The following is a 24,812-nucleotide window of genomic DNA, read 5'->3' on the forward strand; positions in this document are numbered from 1 at the left end:
GGAAGCCCGCCGTTAAGTCTGTCCGTAAGCCAAGAGAAAGGCAGTGGAGTGGCGCTGCTCACCCAGATATATTGAATTTTAACCAGATGATGAAATCTCTACTCCCGGTTTGGATCGAAATCAACCATTTTAATAAAATCGAAACATTTCAATAAAAATCTTATGGTAAGATCAGTAGCTCCTATTTGGAAATAGAGCCTTTCTATTAGATCGGCAAATCGTAAGAAGACAATTACCATTTTTGCAAAGGCGAATGGATAAGGTGGCTCTAACTCGGTCATTTTGATTGCCCAAATACTTCTGTGCAGACCTAGAAAGAAACTAATAGGATCGACAAGTGACTGACTTAATAATACTAGATCGGGGTATCTGTTTAAGCGCTTACTACGTATCCAAGCACTGTTCTAAGCACTGGGGGAAAGATACAAAATCACCTGGCCAGACTCAGTCCCTGGCACACACTGGGTTCACGATCTAAGAAGGAAGGAGAATTCGATCATGTTTTGACCTTTGGGGCTATTTGGGCTGTGAGAAGCAGCGTGGCTGTGTGGAAAGAGCATGGCTTTGGAGTCAGAAGTCATGAGATCGAATCCCAGCTCTGCACTTGTCAGCTGTGTGACTGTGGGCAAGTCACTTCACTTCTCTGGGCCTCAGTTACCTCATCTGTAAAATGGGGGATTAAGACTGTGAGCCCCACGTGGGACATCCTGATTCCCCTGTGTCTACCCCAGCGCTTAGAACGGTGCTCGGCACATAGTAAGCGCTTTACAAATACCAACATTATTATTGATTATTTAGAGAAAATATAAACCAACTAACGGATTCTGGGTTCTTAAAGACAATAAAGACGGTTGGCTTTTCTTTTCTTTTGTGAAACGTATTTTCAAAGTTACCCAGAAGCAGAATTTTCCATTTTGGACTCACTTTTATGGATGGAATTTTTAAATTATTTTGATTGACTTATTTTTTCCATCTTTGGCCCAAGTGCAAATTCATTAGTTCATGTCTGTTGACAGACTAAATTTCTAATGTTGCTCTCTTAAAAGCTTCTCAGAGGGGGTCTTAATTGTAAGCCTAATGGGGTAGGCAGAAAACACACAAGTTTATGGGAAGGTGTGATAGGCACCTCTACAGAAGTTCATTTGGCACGTTACTGAAATATCCGATTTTAAGCGATTAGGTTTTGACGGGTCAGGGCGGGCAGTAGTTGTTAAAAATGTATTCTGTGGGAGTTTAAAAAAAAAAATCGAGGATGTAGTTTTTAGTTCGGCTGATCACGTGGGTGGGTGGGGGATGTTTTAAGGGGGGTGCACTTAATCTCATAAATTAGTGAGGATTAGCCCCATACTACAGATGGCTCAAAGTGGCTTTTCCATCTTTGGCCTGTCGAGACCTCCTCAAATGCATATATTTCACTAATTTGCTAAAGCCAGATCTCATCTACATGTGGACTGACCAAATTATTTTTGTGGAAAACGGGGACCCTGGACACTATCCCTAACTTGGTGTTCTTCCTCTCCTTCCCTTTCTATCCTCTGAGAAGAGGATGTTATTATTATATTATATTATACATATTATACTAAGGGGAGCAGCGTTGGTAGTACAACTACTACTATGAAGCAGCATGGCCTAGGGACAAGAGCCCGGGCCTGGGAGTCGGAGGACGTGGGGTTCGAATCCCAGCTCTAATCCCCGGCTCCGCCACTTGTCAGCTGGGTGGACCTTGGGCAAGTCACTTTCCCTTCTCTGTGCCTCAGTGACCTCATCTGGAAAACGGGGGTGAAGACCATGAGCTCCCCCGTGGGACGACCTGAGTTGCCTTGGATCTACCCCAGGGTTTAGAACAGGGCATTTACCGTAGCATTCCAATGTCGCCTAAGTATGGAACCTTGGGCAAGTCATTTCACTTCTCTGAGCCTCAGTGACCTCATCTGTAAAATGGGATGAAGATTGTCAGCCCCACGTGGGACAACCTCATCACGTATCCCCCCCGCCCCCCAGGGCTTAGAACAGTGTTTGGCACATAGGTAAGCACTTAACACTATTATTATTCTAATCCCGGCTCTGCCACTCGCCTGCTGGGTGACCTTGGGCAAGTCATTCTCTTCTAATCCCGGTTCTGTCCGCAGCTGGCTAGTTTGGGGGAAGACTGGCACAAACAGTGCGGTCAGTGGAAAGAGCCCGGGCTTGGGAGTCAGAGGTCATGGGTTCCGAATCTCGGCTCTGCCCCTTGTCAGCTGTGTGACTGTGGGCAAGTCACTTCACTTCTTGGTGCCTCAGTGACCTCATTCTGTAAAATGGGGATTAAGGCGGTGAGTCCTACGTAGACAACCTGATGACCCTGTATCTCCCCCAGCGCGTTAGAACAGTGCTCAGCACATGAGTAACCGCTTATCAAATACCAACGTTATTATTATTATTATTCTCTGTGCCTCAGTAACCTCATCTGGAAAAATGGGGTTGAAGACTGTGAGCCTCACGTGGACAACCTGAGACCCTATATCCCCCCAGTGCTTAGAACAGTGCTCAGCACATAGTCAGCACTTAACAAATACCAACATTATTATTATTAAAGTGGGGATTAAAACTGTGAGCCCCGCGTGGGGCCACCTGATGACCTTGTTTTGCCCCCAGCGCTTAGAACAGTGCTCGGCACATAGTAAGCGCTTACCAAATACCAATATTATTATCCAGCAGGCCAGTGGCGGAGCCAGGATTAAGTAATAATAATAGTGTTAAGCGCCTACTGTGTGCAGAGCACTATTCTAAGCCCGCTGGGGAGAGACAGGGTCATCAGGTTGTCCCTGTTGAGGCTCCCGTCTTCATCCCCATTTATAGATGATGGCCACTGAGGCCCAGAGAATAATAATGATAATAAAGTTTGGTATTTTTTAAGCGCTTACTATGTGCAGAGCAGTGTTCTAAGCGCTGGGGGGGGAGATCCAGGGTCATCACGGTCGTCCACGTGAGCTCACAGTTAAAGCCCCATTTACAGATGAGGTCATGAGGCCCCCAGAGAATAATAATGATAATAATGTTTGGTATTTGTTTAAGCACTTACTGTGTGCAGAGCACTGTGCTAAGCGCTGGGGAATCCAGGGTCACCAGGTTGTCCCCCACGGGAGCCTCCCAGTAATATAATAATAATAATGATGGTATTTGTTAAGCGCTTACTAGGTGCAGAGCACTGTTCTAAGCGCTGGGGTAGACACAGGGGAATCAGGTTTGTCCCACGTGGGGCTCACAGACTTCATCCCCATTTTACAGATGAGGTCACTGAAGCACAGAGAAGTGGAAGCGACTTGCCCACAGTCACACAGCTGGGCAAGTGGCAAAGCCGGGCATTTGAACTCATGACCTCTGACTCCAAAGCCCGGGCTCCTTCCACTGAGCCACGCTGCTGCTGCGTCCCAGTCTTCATCCCCATTTTGCAGATGAGGTCACTGAGGCCCAGAGGAGTAAAGTGACTTGCCCAAGGTCACCAGCCAGGGAGGGGGCGGGCTCGGATTCGAACCCAGGTCCCCTGACTCCCAAATCCGGGCACCTTCCACTGTTCCATCAATGGTATTTCATTCAAAAGTATTTAGTAATAATAATAATAATGTTGGTGTTTGTTAAGCACTTACGGTGTGCGGAGCACTGTGCTAAGCGCTGGGGGAGACACAGGGTCATCAGGTGGCTCCAGGTGGGGCGCCCCGGCTCCATGCCCATTTTGCAGATGAGGTGACTGAGGCCCGGAGAAGGGAAGTGACCTGCCCAAGGCCACAGAGAAGCCAAAGGGGCGGAGGCGGGATTAGAACCCACGACCCCTGACTCCCCAGCCCGGGCTCGTCCATCGAGCGCTTCCCAGGTGCAGAGCGCTGTGCGGAGAGTGAGCGCCTAGGAGCGTGCAGGACGACACTGAGCGCTCAGCACATACCCAGCCCCCGCCGCGGGAGCCCGACGCCCGGAGCATGCGCAGCAGGGGCGTGACGTCACACAGGGGCGGGACCTGGGCTCTCATGAATATTCATCGGGGGGCGGGACCCCCTGGTGGCACCCCCGGAGGATGCGCAGAAGAGGCATGACGTCATGGAGGGGCGGGTCCTACGCTTCATGAATATTCACCAGGAGGCGGGGCTCCGCGGTTCCGCCCGGGGACCCGGAGGAGGCGCAGAAGAGGGCCGGCGGTGTGACGTCATGGAGGGGCGGAGCCAGCTCTGTCGTGAATATGCATCAGGGGGGGCGGGGCTCTGCCTCCCCGGTCGGAGATCCCGAGGATGCGCAGAAAAGGGCCGGCGGTGTGACGTCACGGAGGGACGGAGCATGCGCTCTCATGAATATGCATCAGGGGGGCGGGGCTCTGCCTCCCCGGTCGGGGATCCCGAGGATGCGCAGAAAAGGGCCGGCGGTGTGACGTCACGGAGGGACGGAGCATGCGCTCTCATGAATATACATGAAGGGGGCTCTCTCACCCCCCGGCCGGGGATCCGGAGGATGCGCAGAAGAGGGCTGGGGGGGGGGGGAGTGACGTCACGAGGCGGGGATGGACATGATTATCCATCAGGGGGCGGGGCTCCCGAGGATGGGCCGAGGAGATGGGGGGGAGGAGGGTTGAGCTCTCATGAATATTCATGTTCCCCGCCCCCTCCGGAAGTGTCCGGGGCGGCGGGGGATGATGGCGGCGGCGGCGGCGGGGCCGGGCTCGGGGTCGGGGTCGGGGTCGGGGCCGGCCGGAGCCCCCCGCGGCAGGGAGCGGGACCGGGGCCGGGGCCGGGGCCGGGGCCGGGGCGAGGCCGGGCCCGCGGGGGCGGAGCTGATCCGTCCGTCGGTGAGCGAGCTGTCCCGGGCGGTGCGCACCAACATCCTCTGCACCGTGCGCGGCTGCGGAAAGATCCTGCCCAACGGACCGGCCCTCAACATGCACCTCGTCAAGAGCCACCGCCTGCAGGTCCCCTCTCTCCTCCTCCCCATTCCCCTCCCCACCCACGGACCGTCCACCCCCGGGGACACCGGGGACCGGGAGGAGACCACCCCCCCGCCCCCCCGCCTCGCCCATCCCTTCCTCCATCATGTCTCCGTCATCCCTCCACCCTCATCCCTCCACCCCTCAATCCTCCATCCCTCATCCCTCCATCCCTCCACCCCTCCATCCCTCATCCCTCCACCCCATCCCTCCACCCCTCAATCCTCCGTTTCTCCATCCCTCATCTCTCCATCCCTCCACCTCTCCATCCCTTATCTCTCCTCTCTCCTTCCCTCATTCCTCCACCCCTCATCCTTCCATCCCTCCATCCCAAATCCTTACACCCCTCCACACCTCATCCCTCTACCCTCAATCCTCCATCCCTCATCTCTCCATCCCTCATCTCTCCATCCCTCCACCTCTCCATTGCTCGTCCCTCCATCCCTCACCCCTCCACCTTCCACCCCTCCATCCCAAATCCTCACACCCCTCCACACCACATCCCTTCACACCTCATCCCTCCATCCCTCATCCCTCCATCAGCCCCCCAAGGCCTCCCTCCTTCCCTCCACCCCTTCTGTAATATCAGTGATGGTATTTGTGAAGCCCTTACTGTGTGCCAGGCCCCGTCCTAAGCGCTGGGGGACATATAAGGTCATCAGGTTGGCCCACGCGGGGGCTCACAGTCTTCACCCCCCGTTTGACAGATGAGATAACTGAGGCCCAGAGAAGTCAAGTGACTTGCCCAAGGTCACCGAGCAGACAGAGCAGTGGACTGAGCGCTTGGGAGAGGGCAGTCCAACAAGGGACACCATTCCTGCCCGTGGCTCTCCCTGCCCAGCCCAGAGGGTGCCACTAACCTTTCATTCATTCATTCCCTCCTATTTATTGAGCGCTCACTGAGTGCAGAGCACTGGACTAAGCGCTTGGAATGGACAGTTGGGCAACAGATAGAGACTGTCCCTGCCCAACAACGGGCTCACGGTGTAAAAGTCCAACAGTCTGACCTCCTCCCCGGGCCTCCAGCTCGCCTGACCCACCGCCACCCCCTGACCCACGTCCTGCCTCTGTCCGGGAATGCCCTCTCCCTTCCCACATCAGCCAAACCATCACTCTTCCCCCCCTTTCAAAGCCCTACTGAATGCTCACCTCCTCCAGGAGGCCTTCCCAGACTGAGCCCCCCTTGTCCCCATCACCCCGACGCCCTCCCTTTGCTCTCCCCCCGCACCTGCCCCGCAGCACTTATGTCCTTATGTATATATCTATAATTTTATTTATAGTGATGCCTGTTTACTTGTTTTGATGTGTGTATATCTGTTATCCTACTTCTTTCTATTGATGCTTGTTTACTTGTTTTGATGTCTATCTCCCCCGTTCTAGACTGTAAGCCCGGTGTGGGCAGGGATGGTCTCTCTCTGTTGCTGAATTGTACTCTCCAAGCGCTTAGTACAGTGCTCTGCACACATTAGGCGCTCAATAAATACGATCGAGTGAATGAATAACTTACAGTCTAGGCCCGATGAATTGGGCCCAGATACCGTAACAGCCATAGCTGTTGGGACGAGCCATTTTAGGGCGACCGTCCCCCCGCAGATGACCCTATAGCCGTCCCGTGTTTTAACGGATATTCATGTGTGTGTGAGTTACGGAATTTTCAGTCGGGTGTGATGGGATGACCCTCGAAGGTGCCCCGAAACACCCGATACCCACTTTGCTGAGCCGGATATTCAGAGTTGGGGGGTGATGGTCTTTGAAGGTGCCCCAAAATACCAGATATTGCTGAACCGGAAGGTTGTATTATGTCAGATGCGTTACGCTGGATGTGTTACCTAGGGTTCGTAACAGCATCATGGCATCAAAAGGACACCCAAAATAGTGCTTTCATATGGACCGCCTCTGTCTCACTCCCCCCCCCCCAAAAAAAAGGTTCTTTGCAGAAATCCAGAGAAGCTAGAACATTTTTCTGAGGGAACCCTCGACCCGCTCTCTTCCTCCCATTTCCCTGTGAACACCAGCCCCCATCCAAGCCGGGGGACCCAGTGACAAGAACTACGGGGTCATATCTCTACCAGGCAGGGGACGGCCCAGCTGATAGACGGACTGCCCAGGGGACAAAAAAAAACAACGGACATTAGGAACTTCCCTTCGATTAGGTGTGATTGAAGAATAACAATAACCCCTAATCCACTACCGTCGTTACTGAGTGCGCATGTTCAAAGGGGATTAAAAAATAAGGAAAAGACGTTGCCAGCTGAGAGCGATGGAGGTCTTCTGTGAATGAACGCAATTTTAGTCTTTTAGATTCTAATTGGGAGTTCTTCCTTTCCAACCCGAATCCCTCTTAGTATAAACTGAAGAACAACTGAATCATCTTTGGCAGAGAGAGGGGTTATTTTCCTTTCTGAGAACATGCAGAATTTTGCAGAGAAGATAATTTTCTGGCCTTTCAAAATGACAGATCAGTGATCCACAGAATGATTCACAGAAACATTATATTTTCTTGCATGTTTCTCCTCAACTTCTTTCTCTGTGCCCAAGGATGAATCTCAGATGTCACCCTTGGTGGCGAGAACAACCTGCCAGCCGATCCTGACTTGGTCAACCTGAACGTTGCCATCCCCTTCTAAAGACGAATTAAGATTTTGAAAACTGTCCCCGAATAGTTCTTAGCGATTAGGTCGTCGTCCCTACAACAGCACGCCGAGCAAACCGTCCAGGTAGCCGAGGACAAAACGTCCACGCCCAGTCTACGGTAGCGAATGGGCATCACGGCTATTTTACCAGCAAGCCCTTTTGCACCTGGTGCAGGATGTATTAGCCTTTTTACTTTCTGGCCTTGCCTGGTTGCAGGAACGAGTCTAGACGAAAAGATCCATACAGGGTGCTGCGGTAAAGGGCCAATTTGGTTTTTGTCCCCGACGCATTGGTGAAAAAGGAAAGCAGGGCTGTAGTGGCCAGGGTATTTCTTGAGCGCCCGCTGCGGGGAATGCACTGTACTAAGGTGAAGATTTGGGAAAGAACAACAGATGCAATCAATCAGTCGTATTTATCCTGGGTGCAGAGTGCTGTTCTAAGCACTTGGGAAAGTACATTTTAACAGAGTCGGTAGACACATTCCTTACCCATAGTGAACTTACGATCTAGATGGAGGAACATCATCCCTACGAATGTGTCCAGGGGTTTCAACTTTTCCACATTTCCTTGGATTTTTATGGGCCTGGAAGAGATACCGTCAGGCTCTGGCACAGGCCCTTGGGGGAGTTAGACTAGGGAAGAATGTCCTGAGAATTCCAGTGAAGGCTGCTTGGTGTTTAGTTGATTTCTTCCCCTCCCTCACATACTCTCCTCTGTCCTAATGTAGCTGAATTCTCTCCATGCTTCCCACCCTCTGATTCATGGGGTTCTCAGAGTGTCCCCCTTCACCGTTAGTTCTTGTTCGGGCGGACTGGGCTTGTAATCTTTCTTCCTCAACCAATTCCTCTAGGCCCTTAACTGAAACTTCCCTTTTTTTGTTTGTCATAATGGTGTTTATTAAGCACTTACTGTATACCAGGTCCTGTACCGAGCACTGGGGGTAGATACAAACTTATCAGGTTGAACTTAAGCCATGTCCCACCTGGGGTTCACGAGTCTCACTCCCCATTTTATAGGTGAGGGAACTGAGGCCCAGAGAAGTGAAGTGACTTACCCAAGGTTACACAGCAGACAGGTGGTGGAGCTGGGATTTGAATCCAGGTCCTTCTAACGGGCCCATGCTCTATCCACCAGGCCACACTGCTTCTCCAGTTTTACAGATAAGGAAATGGAGATCCAGAGGTGTTCGATCCTCACAGCAGGCCCGTGGCAGCTTTGGGATGAGAAGCCACGTCTCCTGATTCCCTGCCCTGTGCTCTTCCCGCTGGGCCACACTGCCTCGCTTGTGCCCTAGCCAGCCCAGCTTCAACTGGCATTTCTCCTCACAGACCAAGAGTCATCTCAGATGAGGTCGATACTGAAAGAGCGATGGACGGCGGAAGGCACTGTGTCCCAGTGGAAAGAGCCTGGGCACGGGAAGCAGGAGACGTGGATTCCGGTTCCAGATCTGCCACTGTCCTGCCGTGTGCCCTAGGGCAAGTCATTTTTGACCACTCTGGGCCTCAGTTTCCTCAGCCGTAATAGTGACTCTCCACCTCACCGGGAGGTGGTGAGGATTCCCTGAGGTTACTTTTGTGAAATTGCTTTAGAGAATTTAAAAAACCACAACCCACTCTACCTATTCAAGGTATTATTCATTCAAAAGCACGGGGGGCCTTGGGGACGGAAGACAAGGTCGGTGGGTGGGCGGGAAGGAGAGAGAAGGCAGTGGGGTGAGAGCTAGAAGTTGGAGAGAGAAATGAATGAGTCGGGGGAGTCCTGGAGTGAAGGGGAGACATAGAGTTGGTCAGTGAAATAACCAGTTCGATTTTTTTAAATTGTGATATTTATTAAGTGCTGGGATAGGTGGAATAAAATCAGGTCATTCGCTGTCTCCAGCCAATCCTATCTACTTAAAGTAGCCTTTCTCACAATGACCCCCAGAGAAAGTCCGAAAGCGATCTCGTATCTACCCTCTAGTCTGTAAACTTGCTGTGGGCAGGAAGCGGCTCTACCGACTCTGTATCCTACTCCCCCATGTGCTTAGTTCAGTGCTCTGCACACCAGATGCGCTCCATAAATACCACTGATGGTGATGAGAAAATCTATTAATTTAAATCCCAAGGCAGGCATAAAAGCAACCAGTAATCTACAGAGAAACTGAAACCCGTATCCCGCGTGTGTTAACTGCTTTAAAAATATTGGCTTTTGACATCTCTCTTATAGGATGGCATCGTCAATCCCACCGTAAGGAAAGATTTGAAGACCGCACCCAAGTTTTACTGCTGTCCGATCGAAGGGTGTCCCCGAGGCCCCAACAGGCCATTTTCTCAGTTTTCTCTTGTCAAACAGGTATTTTTCCTCAGTATCTTTTATCTAGGAAAGAAAGGGGGCACCCTGGAAGTCCTCTGTTGAGTTCTCCTGGTAGTAACTACCCAATTTGGTTGTCTCCCCCCCGCCCCCGCAGCACTTTATGAAAATGCACGCCGAGAAGAAGCATAAGTGTACTAAGTGCAGCAACTCGTACGGCACGGAGTGGGACTTGAAGCGGCACGCGGAGGACTGCGGCAAGACCTTCCAGTGCACGTGCGGCTGCCCTTACGCCAGCCGGACGGCCCTGCTGTCCCACGTCTACCGAACCGGACACGAGATCCCGGCGGAGCACCGGTAAGCCCCGCGGCCAGTCGGCCAGTCAGTCGTACTTGCCGAGCGCCGACCGTGTACTCAGCGCTGTACTAAGCGCTTGGGAGAGTACTACAGAACAATATCAGAGACGGTCCCCCGCCCACAACGAGCTTCCGGTCTAGAGGGGGGAGACAGACGTATAAATCAGTCGGTGACAGAGATGGACGTAAGCGTCGTGGGGCCGGGAGGGAGGGTGAAGAAAGGGAGCAAGTCAGGGCGACGCGGAAGGGAGAGGGAGGAGAGGAAAGGGGGGCTCAGTCGAGGGAAGGATCCTTGGAGGAGGTGGGCCCTCGATAAGGCTTTAAAGGGGGAAGAGTCGTCGTCGGATTTGATGAGGGAGGGCGTTCCGGGCCCGAGGCGGGACGTGGGCGAGAGGTCGGCGGCGAGAGAGATGAGATGGAAATAGAGTGAGAAGATTGGCGTTAGAGGAGCTAAGTGTGCGGGCCGGGTCGTAGAAGGAGAGTAGCGAGGTGAGGCGGGAGGGGGCGAGGCGATGGAGTGGTTTAAAGCCAGTGGTGAGGAGTTTCTGTCCGATGCAGAGGCGGGCAGGGAGCGGCCACTCCCTCACCCCCATCGGCGGCCTTGGGGAAGCCTCCTCCCGGGGAGGCAACCACACGGCCTAGTGGAAATAATAATGTTGGTATTTGTTAAGCGCTTACTATGTGCAAAGCACTGTTCTAAGCACTGGGGTAGATACAGGGTAATCAACTTGTCCCACGTGAGGCTCACAGTCTTAATCCCCATTTTACAGACGAGGTAACTGAGGCACAGAGAAGTGAAGGGACTTGCCCAGAGTCACACAGCTGACAAGTGGCAAAGCCAGGAAAGCCACAGCCCCGCAAGTCAGAGGGCCTGGCTTCTAATCCCGGCTCCACCGCTTGTCTGCTGTGTGACCTTGGGCAAGTCCCTTCACTTTTCTGGGCCTCAGTTCCCTCATCTGTAAAATGGGGATAAAGACTGTGAACCCCAGGGATTAGCTTGAATCCAACCCAGCGCTCAGTACAGTGCCTGGCAAGTAGGAAGCACTCGAAGATCCCACAATTATTATTACTTCATTATTATCATTCTTTGGACTTCAGTTACTTCATCCCCCGCTATACTGCAAGCTCACTGTGGGCAGGGACTGTATCTGTCTATTGTAGTATCGTCCTCTTCCAAGAGCTTAGTACAGTGCTCTGCACACAGTAAGCGCTTGATGAATTTGATTGACTCACCTGTAAAATGGGGATGAAGACTGAGAGCCCCGGGGGAACATGAACTGTGTCCCACCTGATTACCTGGCATCTACTCCAGCGCTTAGTACAGCACCTGGCCCTTTATAAGCGCTTAACAAATACCACATTAAAAAAAAGTGGAGTGCACCAGAGAGTGCTCAATAAAAGCTGCTGCCACGCCTGCCGGCACATCCAGCGTGACTCAGTGGCTCCCGGGCTCTGGGAGACGGAGGTGGTGGGTTCTAATCCCGGCTCCGCCACTTGTCAGCTGTGTGACCTTGGGCGAGTCACTGAACTTCTCTGGGCCTCAGTTCCCTCACCTATAAAATGGGGACGAAGACTATGAGCCCCCCCCCCTGTGGGACGGCCTGATGACCTCGTATCTCCCCCGGCGCTTAGAACAGTGCTTGGCACACAGTAAGCGCTTCCCAAATACCATCATCATTCTCATCTTCTGAGAGCTGTGGGGTGCCCCGTGGGAGGACCAAGGGAAACCCCGAGGGGAACGGTTGCCTGAGAGGACGGCCGCAGTGGGGGACGGGGGAGTGTTACCCGAGGGAGGTGGAGTTAGTAGAATACTCTTATTCACCTTCATTGTTCGATCCCTCCCGCAACGGCGCCAGGGACCCGCCTGGTAAGAAGAGGAAAATGGAAAGCTCGGGGCTCCCCCCGCCGGCCTCAGAAAAGGCGACGGACTCCGCCCCGGTCAGCACGGGAAGCCCCACGCCAGACCCTCGGGGGCCGGAGCCCTCGGAGGTCAAGCAGGAGGCTCCCTTCGAAGACCCGTGCGGCCCTCACGTCAAGAAGCAGGGTCTCACCCCGCCGCGGGGCGCTCCCAAGTTGCTGTTGCCGAGGCCCAAGATGGCGCTGCTGAAAGTCCCCGTCGTGCAGCTCTCTCACCTGCCGATCTTGGTGCCGGCCGCCGACCCCTCGGGGCAGCCGTTGCTGGTGGGCGTGGACGGCCGGGGCTCGGTGATGAACGCCGTCCACCTCCTCCCGCTGCCGGTGGGGGCCGTGATAGCGGGGCTGGACGCCGAGGCCTTCCCCCTCAAAGACGGCCCGTCTGCCCCGAGAGCGGCAAGCGCCGTGGCCGGCAAACCCGTCGGCCCCGAGACGCCAGCCGACCTGAGGAGAGACCCCCCTCCCGATGCCTCGCCGGGCCCGGGGACCGTCTGTCGGGAGAGTAAGGTTTCTCCCGCCGACGTCCAGATGGCCGTCTCCCGTACCTCCGAGCCTTTCCCGCCCCGTCCTCCGTGGGCTCCCCCGGACTCCTCGGTCTCTTCCTGCTCTCAGACGGATTTGACCTTCGGCTCCCAAGTGTCCCTTCCCATCAGCGTCCAGACCCAGACGCTCCTGCCCCACCCCAAGGCGACGTCGTCCAGCGCGGCGCAGACCGACGCTTTCGCTCACGCGTGTCTCCAAGCCTGCGGGGTCTCGCGAGAAACCCAGACCCACCCGCCCGGGCCGACCGAGGCCTCTCCCGACGACCGACGGCTCCTGGACCAGGCCGTGATGGGCGGCGACCTTTTCGAAAGCGTCCACTCGGCGTACGGCGTCTCGACCCCGGGCGACGGGCCGGGCCCGCTGGACGCCGGAGCTGGGGCCCATGGCTTGTTATCCCCGAACAACTGTAAGACCCTGAGCCAAGAGCTAGCGAAGTCGGCACCCATTCTAAGCTTCGGGGTGCAGGGTACCTTGCTTCCTCCCCAGACCATGACGGACAATCAGACCCAGACGATAGATCTGCTCAACGACCTGGAGAACATCTTGACGGGGAACCTGTCGGGCCAGCCCCTGGATAATCGTAGCATTTTGTCGGGCGCCGGCCCGACTGCGGCCAGCTGGCCCCGGGCCCCCCGCAGAACCCGGCGATCGATTTTGACATCGAAGAGTTCTTCTCGGCCTCTAACATCCAGACGCAGACGGAGGAGAGCGAGCTGGGCGGCCTGAACCCCGAACCGGTCTTGGAGTCGCTGGACATCGAAACCCAGACCGACTTCCTGCTGGCCGACGGCATCCCGCCGCCTTTCGGCTGCCGGGGGGGTTCCAACTTCCTCGGCTTGGAGATGTTCGACACCCAGACCCAGACGGACCTGAATTTCTTCCTGGACTCCAGCGGCCCCTCCCCCTGGACAGCCTCCTGAAGCAGTCCGGCTTCTCCGTGAGCACCGACTCCTCCGACACCGAGACCCAGACGGAGGGGCCGAACCCGGCGAGGGGCGGCCCCAGGCAACCCCCGGAGAGCCGAGTCCAGCTGAACAGCGCGGAGACTCAGACCATGGATAGCGGCCTGGAGACCCTCGGGAGTTTGTTTCTCACCAGCAACGAGACCCAGACGGCCATGGACGACTTCCTCTTGGCCGACCTGGCCTGGAACACCATGGAGTCCCAGTTCAGCTCCGTCGAGACGCAGACGTGCGCCGAGCTCCGTTCCGTTGCCGGGTTCTGAGGCGCGGGATCGGCGGGGGCGGAAGCCCACCTTCCCCACCCCCCGCCGCTGAGGCAGGAGACAATCACCCCGGGGAGAGGGAAACGGCGGTGTCTTCACTGTCGAATGTTCAGTCGGGGTCCTTAACCCTTCCTCTGGGGATACGGGGACTTTTGCCCCTTGTTACGTGTGCGACTAGAAGTCGGGTCGAAACTCGAACGTGCAGAAATGTAACGCGCGTGGGGTTGGAAAATCGGCGTTTTGGGGTTTCCCCACCGTGGCTCCCTTCCTGCTAAGTTGCCGTTCACTGTCACGTTTCCCGCTCTTCAGCCTTCTTGGGCCGCGAACCGATTTTGGGTCTTTCCAAAAGTCTGCGGTCTGTAAATACAAGATTCTTAATTTAAAAACAAAACACGCAAACCTATAGACTTTTTTTTTTTTTTTTTTTGCACTTTAAAACCCACCTGTCGGACGAAGCATCCTGAAGGTTCCTATCGTGGCCTGTGGAATGTACTGTATCTGGCGGGGCAGGGGTCTGTCTTTCCAGCCCCGCAGTCGAAAAATACTACCCGGCAGGGGCTTGGGCTTGAATCCGGTCCCGCCGCCTGTTCGGCAGGATGGGATCTCCCGGAGGACCCCCGCCGTCTACTTAAGCTATTTGTGAGCCCGTCACGTGGTGTTCGGTCCTGGGAAACGGGCAGCCTCCGATGGTTCTGTTCTGGAAACTCACTGCCGAAAGCAAAACAGTGCTCGTCGGAGGCCCGAAAGCTTTGACAGAAAGTTTTGACCGTAGTACGGAGAAGCTGAGTTAAAAGATAGGTCCCTCTTCATTGAGGGAGGGAAAGATTGGGAGATTTTGCACAGCGTTACTCATTTGCTGCATTTCTAGTATGCCGAAATCTCTTCGCAGTGCCGTGTGGCGGGGGCTGGGATCCCATCTTGGCTGTGTGGGAGAAGGGTGCGTCTTCTAACACCATCTCTCAGGAGATTCAAACTGGATACTTTCAGATCCCCCCGCCCACCGCCACCTCCCTCTTAAGAGATAAACCACCTCAGCGGTGGCTTTGCTGCTTGAACGGAGGCTGCCAGGAATCCCAAAGAGCCTCCATCCTCCCAAAAGCCTGCTTTCAGCTTTTCAAAATGGCTGGTCAGTCCCTTTTCACGAAGGGAAGGGAAAAGGGGAATGCATCATAGCGGGAGGTGCCCTGTGGGTCTGGTCTGGGGGGAATCCGTTCCCCCCCTCTGAGTTTTGCCCCGATTAGGGAGCACTGTTGCTTCGTGGCAGGGAGTTGGCAGCTAGATGTTCAGGGAGAACATCTTTTGGCCCTCCTCTCCGGCGGGAGTCTCTGAAACACAAATCCGAGAGGATAAAACTACTGACAGTCGCAGATGAACAGAGTGTGACGTGCTGCTGCTCCATCCTTCAGATTCCTTGCAGTCTTGTTACAAAGACCCAGATGCTGGCGGAGAATCTCCCTGACGAGAAAGTCAGGTTTATCTACTAGCGAGGCTTGTGATCCTGAGGAGGGAATGGGTACGGATATGGATTTCACCACCCGGCCCCGTAAAGCCTTAACTTGGAATTTTTCCTTGTTTCTTTAGGAGTGTTACCGCCTTAATGATTAAACGTTCGTTAGTTTGAAGGCCTGTGCACACCAAGGAGAAGTGCATGTTTGTTTCTGCCTTTTTGTTAAATAAGTGGGCGGTGATGGATGGCTTGAAAAAAGGACTTGGTTTCGGAGATGGTTTTTCTCCGCCCCACCGACGGGTACCGTCGGGCAGAGGGAGCTGTGTTAGAAGAGGGCTCTTTACGGATGAAGACCGGTGGGGAAATGCCGCTCCACTTAGCTCTATGTCCTAGAGGAAGCGAACAGTCTGTAAAAGCTCAAATTGCACTGATTAAAGAGCAGCCGGAATCACGAAACTGGTTTCGTCGAGTGTTCAAGTCCGCCGACCGCGGTCCTTCCCTTCCCTTCCCTCCATTGGGTCTGGAACGCCACATCCTCCAGCCGGGGGTCGGGATTGAGCCGGGCGTGGGCGAGAGGTGGGCAGGGAGATAGACGAGATTGAGGTACAGTGAGTGGGTTGGCATTAGAGGAGCCAAGTGTGTGGGCTGGGTTGGGGTAAGAGAGATAGGAGGGGGCGAGGTGACTGAGTGCTTTAAAAGCCGACGGCAAGGAGTTTCTGTTTGATGCACAGGTGGATGGGCAACCGCTGGAGGGTCTTGAGGAGGCGGGGAACACGGACTGAACTTTTTTGTAGGAAAATAATCCAGGCAGCAGAGTGAAGCGGGGACTGGAATGGGGAGAGACGGGAGGCCGAAAGGTCAGCAAGGAGGCTGATAACAGTAGTTAAAAGACCATCCAAACGCCGAACCACTGGTTCTTATTGAGCCCTTCCTGCGTTTGGTTTGGTCACCCGTCTGTCTCTTCCTCCCCGACCCCCGTGATCCTTGTATTTTTGGTTGCCCAGGCTCCCTTATCTATTTCCTCCCGGGACAATATTTTGTTATTTGTTGAAACAGCGTGGCCTAGTGGAAAGAGCACGGGCTTGGGGGTCTGAGGTCTTGGATTCTAATGCCGGCTCCACCACGTATCAGCTCTGTGACTTTGGGCAAGTCACTTCACTTCTTGGTGCCTCAGTTCCCTCATCTGAAAAATGGGGATGAATACTGTGAGCCTCACGTGGGACAACCTGATTACCCCGTATCTACCCCAGTGCTTAGAACAATGCTCGGCACATAGTAAGCGCTTAACAAATACCAACATTATTATTATTATTCCCCGTGCCGCAGTTACCTCATCTGTAAAATGTGGATTAAGACTGGGAGGCCCACGTGGGACAACCTGATAATAATGTTGGTATTTGTTAAGCGCTTACTATGTGCAGAGCACTGTTCTAAGCGCTGGGGTAGATACAGGGCAATCGGGTTGTCCCACATGGGGCTCACAGTTAATCCCCATTTTACAGATGAGGTAACTGAGGCACAGAGAAGTTAAGTGACTTGCCAAAGGTCACACAGCTGACGTGGCAGAGCTGGGATTTCACCTTGTGTCTACCCCAGCGCTTAGAACAGTGCTTGGCACATAATAACCGTTTAACAAATATCATCATCATTATCATTAGTCTCTAAGCAGCAGGGCCATCCTTTTTGGTGGGGAGGTGGAGGCAGGAGGTTCTTCTGGATTCCACTTACCCCCTCTGCTATCTTTGTCTGCTTTCCTGGCCCTCTCCCATCCTCTAACCCTGCCATTTTTGTCCCTCCCCTTGGGCCAGAATGGTAAAAGTAACTAGTCTATCCTCTAGGCAATCAATCATATTTATTGAGGGCTCACTTTGTGCAGAGCACCGTAGGAAGCGCTTGGGAAAGTGGAGTTAGTAGACACGTTCTCCACAGTCATTCAGTGATATTTAGCACCTACTGTACGTAGAACACTGGACTGAGTGCTTGCTGGACCTTTGGGAGAGGCAGGAGCTTTGACTATAATTATGATGCTGGTATTTGTTAAGTGTTTACTATGTGTCAAGCACTGTGGTAGATACAGGCTAATCAGCTGGGACACAGTCCCTGTCTCACATGGGGCTCGCAGCTGTTTTAGAGATGAGGGACCTGAGGCCCAGAGAAGTCGTGACTTGCCCGACAAACGACAGAGCTGGGATTAGAACCCAGGTCCTTCTGGCTCCCAGGCCTGTGCTCTGTCCACCAGGCCACACTGTTTCCCTGACTACGGCTGAAGCCGTTCCCCCGAACCCCGACCCGCGATGTCATCACTTCTCCTTGAGGACCACAGTCCCCCCAGACTCCCACCGCCCCCGGCCCCACCCAAATTCAGATAGAAAATCTTGGGAATCTTTCCGGTTTAGACCGTCTGAAAAATCCACCACTGATTGAATGCACATGGGAAAGCCTTATTTTCGGTTTGAACCGTGAATTGATCGAGAGAAGATTTAGTTATTGTTTAGACCGATGAAAGCAGTAATTCCCGAACTTGCGTAAAAGAACCGCATCACCTTCCTTTCTTTCTTGAAACAGGAACTGAAATAGGTCCCAAAAGAGGTTTGCCACAGGGCCTGGAGAGAGGGAATACTTTCAAAGTCTTTTTTATGGTATTTGTTAAGCATTTGATGGGCACTGTACTGAACTAATCAGGGTGGACACAGTCCATGTCCCACGGGGGGCTCACAGTTTGAATTCCCGTGACTGAATGAATTAATTTACCAGATGAGTTACCTGAGTCCCAGAGAAGCGAAGCGATGCGTCCAAGGTCACACGCAGCTAAGTGGCAGAGCCAGGGTTAGAACCCAGGCCCTCTGGCCCCGGGCCCGGGCTCTGTCCACTGGGCCATGCAGTTTCCCTGATTTTTAGTTTCCAGATGACAGCATTGTCTCACTCTAAGGGGACAAGGAGGGAACGTGAACCGAGCATCCCGGAAGCCCACTGAGCGAGCTCCAGACTGCTGCCTCGCGACCGTTACAAGAGCGGAGAGAGTAAGTGGTCGGGGTGGGGCCAGAGCAGGATGGACCCGGGTCAGAAGGGCGGCCCGTCACTCTGGGACCACGGGCCTCGGCGGGGAGAAGGCGGGCGAGTCCCCAGGGCTGGTTCTCCCCCTCCCTTGAGGCCCGGACCGAAGGGGCATTCAGCTGGTGCCTTTCTCTTCAGCACAGCGCTCCGCTTCCCTGCCATCAGCCGGGACCATCTCCCCAACCCCGAACCAGCTCCCTCTCGAGGGAGATTTCCGGTGGCAGAGATTCGACAAGGAATGGGATGTCTAAGAAATGCAGACAGCCGCCAGGGAAGGGGATGAGGACGTGTTAGAAATGCCTTTGGAGGGGAGGCACTTAATAGATTTTGACTGTAAAATGTGAGGTGGGTTGGGATTGCGGGGGGGTTTTAGGACTGAGGACTGGCTATCTCTTATTTTCACAGGAAGAACTGAAACCCTCAGGAACTGACCTTAGATCTGAGGAAGTTTGATTGTAGTACAGTGCTGGGCGCCTGAAGGAGCTCAATAAATCCTGACTGTGATAATAATAATAATGATGGTATTTGTTAAGCGCTTACTATGTGCCAATCGCTGTTCTAAGCACTGGGGTAGAAACAAGGTTATTCAGGTTGTCCCACGTGGGCTCACAGTCTTCATCCCCATTTTCCAGATGAGGGAATTGAGGCACGGAGAAGTGACTTGCCCAAAGTCACACAGCTGATAAGTGGCGGACCCGGGATTAGAACCCGCACCCTCCGACTTCCAAGTCCATCCTCTTTCCCTAAGCCATGCAGCTTATGTCTTGGTCACTCCAGGTGCAGGTAACACACTTTTGTGTGTGGGTCCTGCAACCTGCTGCCCCTGTGCCCTCCGTGCCCAATTGATAACGTGACTGGCAGATGAGAATGACCACCCCCACCCCACCCCACCCCCCAGGAGCAGCATAATCGATTCCTCTGCGCTGGGTCTTCTGCACTAGAGAAGGGAAGTGACTTACCCAAGGTCACCCAGCAGACAAGTGGCGGAGCCGGGACTAGAACTCGGGGGCTAGGCCATGCTGCGTCTTGGCCAACCTCAATCCACAGTGCAGGAAGAATAGGGTTGCATGGATCTGGACCACATCCCGCTTTTACTTCTGGGTGAAATACTCACCAAATAATTTCTCCCGTCCTTCCCCCTCAGCAGGCTCCCTCCGGGAAACTCAGTCTGAGAGAAGACAGTGTGTGACTGGTAATCATTTGTTTACAAATAAAAGTTTTACAGACTCTTCACTTAAGCCCCCAGAGAAGTTAAATGCCTATATTTTCAGAGCCCCCAGCCATAAAAATAACCAAAACCAAACAAAACGAAAATCACAAACATCTTCAATTTCCACCTTGTACCGTAAATCAGAGACTCGCCGAGAAGGGGTCGTTGCCTGGAAAGCGTCTCATTAAAACGTCAGAGAAGTCTGTGAGGCAAGACGGGGATGATGACCCTGCTTACTATCAAGGAAGGGAAGAGTTGTCCTGCCGGGAGCCGGGCCTCTGCTGTCGGAGAACCGCTCTCTCGCCGGGCCTTGCTGAGATTCCGCTCTTTGCCACCGCTGGCGGCTCTCGGCTCCTCCCGGCGGACCTGCGGCCGGCGGCCCTGCGGTCGCCGTTTGTGAGGAAGCTGCCAGGTGGCCATGTCGGGGACGGAGTTGGAGTGCTTGTCGGGCAGGAGGGACCAGGGCCAACCCGGAGGCGAGGGCTCAGAAGAGGAGGAGGTCCTCGGGCTCGCTTCGCTCAGTTTCTCCTGTTGGTCGGCGACACCGCTTAAGGGGTCGAGGGTCCCCTTCTCCCCTTTCTGTTCGGCTGCTTTCGAACCGTAACTCCAGGGGGAAGCGGTGCCGGGCATTTTCTCCTCAGAGACCGTTAACGCCCCCATCTTCTTCTTGATCGAAGAGTCCGGGTTGCTCTGGGGGCTGGCTCTCAGCGGGGGCAGCACTAGGCCTGGTTTTGAAGCGTCTGAGGGAGCCAGATCTGGCTTAGGGTTAGAGGCGGTCGACTCGAAGCTCTTCGGCTCTTTACACTTAGCGCTTTCGGGGGTCTTTGGCTTTTCCGGGTGCCAGATGAACTCTTTTATTTGCAGACTTTTTTTTTCCCCAAGGCCTTGCAAAGACTCTTTTTTTGCAGACTTTTTTTTTTCCCCCAAGGCCTTGGGGCGGATCTTGCGGCGGATGCTTCACTCGCGGCTGTCTCGGAGCAGGCGGGCGACTCTTGGCTGGGCAACGGAGCGTGTTCCTTTTCGGGCACCGTATCCTGAGCGACCTTGCTCCTTGCTTTTAAGTCGGGTTTGGAGGGGTCGGGGGAGGGCTTGGGGTCGGGGACGAGATGTGCACCGGGCGGCTGCACCATATTTATGCACAGTAGACAGCTGCCGTCGCTTTCTCCTGCCTTGGCTTTTCTGGATTTCTTTCGGGGCCAAACGCAGGCAGTTGGAGAGGCCTTACCCCAGCCTTGCACCTGGAAACACAGAAAGCACACCGAGTCTCCATCGGTAACTGGGGGCTCGGGAACGGACTAGAACGAGAGATAAAACCTACCCCCAGCCTACTGTCTTTGGAGCGCAAAGGTCAGCCGAGCCTACTGTATTCATGGAAACTCTCGGAATTAGTCAATCGACGGTCTTTATTGAGCGCTTCCTCTGTGCGGGGCACTGTACTAAGCACTTGGGGGAGTATAGTTACGACAGAATTAACAGACACATTTCCTGTCCATAACGAGCCTTCAGTCTCGAGGGGGAGTCTTGAATGTCTAAATTTCCATTCCTTTGTCATCAGCAAGAAGCAGGATGTCCTAGTGCAAAGAGCTGGAGCCTGGAGTCCGGAGACCTGAGTTCCAATTCCGGCTCCGACCCCTGCCTGCTGGGTGACCTTTGGCAGGTCACTTAATTTCTCTGTGTCTCTGTGTCCACATCTGTAACAGTGAGGATTAGATCTCCCTTCTCTCTCCCCCCAGACTCTGAGCCCCTTGTGGGACAGGGACTGTGTCTGATTTGCTTTTCATCCTCAGTTGTATTTACTGAGAACTCACTGTGTTCAGAGCATCTTACAACTACCAGAATATAGTGCTTGGCACACAGTAAATGCTTAAATAATACTCTTCTTTTTAGTAATATTATTAACTACAGTATTCTCATATATTTGGTAACACGGATTACTTTTCAGTAATGCCAACATATAATCTAACAGGTGTTCAGGGTATGTGGTGCAAACTTTTAGACAACTTTAAAAGAAGACTTACTGCTTCATCCCATCCAGTGCCAATAATATAATCCATGGATCGTTCTTGTTCAAGTGATAGGTCACTGATATTCAGCAGGGTACAGACATGATTCTTTTCTCTCTTTTCATTTGGATAGGTACATGTCGCTTGGAATTCTTCTGCTCTTTGAGTTTCACTGCCTTTTTCTAATTCCAATTCATTTTTCTGACAGAAATGCATTGTGGTTATGGTGTCTTGCAGCTTTTACTCCTCCGGTCTGCAACTTGAAATGTGGATTAGGTTTTAATGATCAGATTTGCAATATAAAATTGACCTCACAGGCCCTCGACTTTCAAATGTGTTTGTGCCTCATACATTCTAGAAGCCAACTCCAAAAAAGAATCAGTTGCCAAAAGCTGAACTAGAATTTTAGACAATAACAAGGCTAGGAATTGATGATGCCATCGGGCAAAATAGATTGAGTCCCAGAGTTTAAGACTTTTTTTCTGTCAGTTTGTAAAGGCGGTGATTAAAGCATACACCTATTTTGATATTGAAACTTATAAAGTCCATCGCTTGTGGACTTTTACCTGAGGATGGATGAGGCGCATGTTAAAATTTTCACTTCTAGCAACCGTATGGGCTTTAAGTGAATAAAACCCGGAATACGTCAGGTCAGTTTGTCAGTCAGTCGTATTTATTGAAGGCTTACTGTGTGCAGAGCACTATACTAAGTAAGCCCTGGGGACAGTACAGTTCAACAAAAAACAGACACATTCCCTGTCCACGTTGAGTTTACAGTCAACAGCTGTTGGCTGAGGTGACCATACTGTAGCAGAGGCCAAGTTAGTGCACCTAGAGGGAGCTTTTCTGTTACGAGATGGCAGAATAAGGAAGGGCCTGGGCAAAATGAGCCTAATTGTCAAATATTTTGAAGGGCAGGCAAAGTCTGTATCTACCCCAGTGCTTAGAACAGTGTCTGACACATAGTAAGCACTTAACAAATACCATCATTGTTATCATTCTCTGTGCCTCCGTTACCTCATCTGGGAAATGGGGAGGAAGCCTGTGAGCCTCATGTGGGACATGGACTGTGTCCTACCTGATTAGCTTGTATCTACCCCAGCGCTTAGTACAGTGCCTGGAACATAATAAGTGATGATGGTGGTATTTAGTAAGCACTTACTATGTGCCAGGCACTGTTTTAAGCACTGGGGTAGATGCAAGATAACTGGGTGGGACACAGTCCCTGTCCCACACAGGGCTCTCACTCTTAGTGCTTAATAAATGCTAAAACAATCGAAACAAAGACCAACCCAAATTCCGGGAGATTCAAGTTTACACCCCTCCCACCAACTCCCTGTGTCCGGCCCCCACTGCCTCCCACCCATCTCTTGCCCTCAGCGTGGCTTAGTGGACGGAGCCCGGGTCTAGGAGTCAGGTCATGGGTTCTAATCCCGGCTCCACCACAAGTCTGCTGTGTGACCTTGGGCAAGTCACTTCACTGGGCCTCAGTTCCGTCACCTGTAACATGGGGATTAAGGGTGTGAGCCCCCGGGGGACAGGCACTGTGTCCAACCTAACTTGCATCTACCCCAGGGTTTAAAACAGTGCTTGGCACTAGTAAGAGTTTAACAAGTACCATTATTGTGATTATTATTCATTCAATAGTATTTATTGAGCACTTACTATGTGCAGAGCACTGCACTAAGCACTTGGAATATACAATTCGGCAACAGAATTGTTATTAGAGAAGCAGTGTGGCTCAGTGAAAAGAGCCCGGGCTTGGGAGTCAGAAGTCATGAATTCTAATCCCGGTTCTGCCGCTTGTCAGTGGCGTGACTTTGGCCAAGTCACTTCACTTCTCTGGAAATGGGGATTAAGACTATGAGCCCCACTTGAGACAACCTGATTCATTCATTCATTCAATCGTATTTATTGAGCGCTTACAATGTGCAGAGCACTGTACTAAGCGCTTGGAATGTACAGTTGGGCAACAGATAAAAGTCTATCCCTGCCCAACAACGGGCTCACACTCTAAACGGGGGAGACAGACAACAAAACAAATAGTCTGGCATCAATACCATCAAGATAAATAGAATCATTAGATCTAAGTAGATAGGTAGACTACTTGTTTTGTTCTGTTTTGCTTTGCCATCTGTCTCCCCGTTTAGTCTGTGAGCCCATCACTGGGGCAGGGATGGTCTCTCTCTCTGTTGCCCAATTGTACATTCCAAACGCTTAGTATGGTGCTCTGCACATAGTAAGCACTCAATAAATACAATTGAATGAAGAGATGCACATCCTGAACAAAATAAATAGAGTAATAATATACAGAGAGAAGCAGCGTGGTTCAATGAAAAGAACCCAGGCTTGGGAGTCAGAGGTCATGGGTTCTAATCCCGGCTCTGCCACTTGGCAGCTGTGTGACTGTGGGCAAGTCACTTCACTTCTCTGTGCCTCACTTACCTCATCTGTAAAATAGGGATGAAGACTGTGAGCCTCACGTGGACAACCTGATTACTCCGTCAGTCCACCCCAGTGCTTAGAAAAATGCTCTGTACCTAGTAAGCGCTTAACAAATACCATCATTATTATTATTATTATTATTGTTATATGTAAAAATAAGCACCAGTGCTGCAGGGAGGGGAAGGGGGAAGAGCAGAGGGAGGGAGCAGGGGGAGGAGGGACAAAGGGAAAGGAGGGCTCAGTCTGGGAAGGCCTCCTGGAAGAGGGAAGCTCTCACCCGACGACCTTGTACCACCCACCCCCCCAGCGCGTAGAACAGGGCTCGGCACATAGTAAGAGCTTAACCCGTACCATGACGATAATAGACTGTGAGCCCGTCACTGGGCAGGGATGGTCTCTGTTGCCGAATTTTCCATTCCAAGCGCTTAGTCCAGTGCTCTGCACAGAGTAAGCGCTCGATAAATACTATTGAATGATTGAATGAATGATGATGACCCCCTACCCCATGTCCAGGGCATCCATGGTCGTCCGCTCCCCGGGGCCTTGTCCTCCCCTAGATGGGATGGGATGGGAGGATGGGGGGGTCCTTGGGATGGGATGGGATGGGTTGGGGGTCCTTGGGATGGGATGGGATGGGATGGGGGGTCCTCACCTCTTCCCGGCAGAGCCCCCCGGCCCTCCCCCTCCCAATGGCCTCGGGCCCAGGGAAGCGTCCGTCCGGGGCACTGGCTCACACTCGTTGCCCCG

The 24,812-nt window shown here is 53.0% G+C and overlaps 2 protein-coding genes and 1 long non-coding RNA gene across 3 annotated transcripts; 1 reads left to right on the top strand and 2 right to left on the bottom strand.

The window, feature by feature from the left end:
- Window positions 1–108: 108 nt before the first annotated feature.
- Window positions 109–3,946, bottom strand: LOC103170625. Its single transcript, XR_486306.3, has 2 exons — window positions 3,627–3,946; window positions 109–321 (listed from the first exon to the last, which is right to left on the bottom strand). It is a non-coding gene; the product is annotated as an uncharacterized LOC103170625 (long non-coding RNA).
- Window positions 3,947–4,757: 811 nt separating this feature from the next.
- On the top strand, window positions 4,758–15,809 carry ATMIN (ATM interactor). Its single transcript, XM_029075708.1, is given in 6 exon segments — window positions 4,758–4,930; window positions 9,785–9,910; window positions 10,026–10,225; window positions 12,081–13,291; window positions 13,294–13,572; window positions 13,575–15,809. Coding segments are annotated over 6 exon segments (2,178 nt in total). The 5' UTR covers window positions 4,758–4,900; the 3' UTR covers window positions 13,907–15,809.
- Window positions 15,259–24,812, bottom strand: C11H16orf46 (chromosome 11 C16orf46 homolog). The gene is made up of 5 exons (XM_029075236.2): window positions 24,718–24,812; window positions 21,636–21,879; window positions 20,528–20,855; window positions 19,911–20,357; window positions 15,259–15,404 (listed from the first exon to the last, which is right to left on the bottom strand). Exons 2-5 carry the CDS (start codon window positions 21,834–21,836, stop codon window positions 15,259–15,261), a joined length of 1,122 nt encoding a protein of 373 aa, XP_028931069.1. The 5' UTR covers window positions 21,837–21,879; window positions 24,718–24,812.

The sequence above is a fragment of the Ornithorhynchus anatinus genome, chromosome 11 (assembly GCF_004115215.2).
Source record: "Ornithorhynchus anatinus isolate Pmale09 chromosome 11, mOrnAna1.pri.v4, whole genome shotgun sequence".
NCBI classification, from domain to species: Eukaryota; Metazoa; Chordata; class Mammalia; order Monotremata; family Ornithorhynchidae; genus Ornithorhynchus; species Ornithorhynchus anatinus.

What these genes read in the sequence shown, in the direction of transcription:
- C11H16orf46 (XM_029075236.2), bottom strand. Translation starts at nt 21,836, where the DNA reads ATGCATTTCTGTCAGAAAAATGAATTGGAATTAGAAAAAGGCAGTGAA. An exon ending in GCCTTGGGGGAAAAAAAAAA is followed by an intron (nt 20,358 to 20,527) that starts GTCTGCAAAAAA and finishes TGGCTCCCTCAG; the next exon opens with ACGCTTCAAAACCAGGCCTA. An exon ending in CAAGGCCCGGCGAGAGAGCG is followed by an intron (nt 15,405 to 19,910) that starts GTTCTCCGACAG and finishes TTCCCTCCTCAG; the next exon opens with GATCACAAGCCTCGCTAGTA.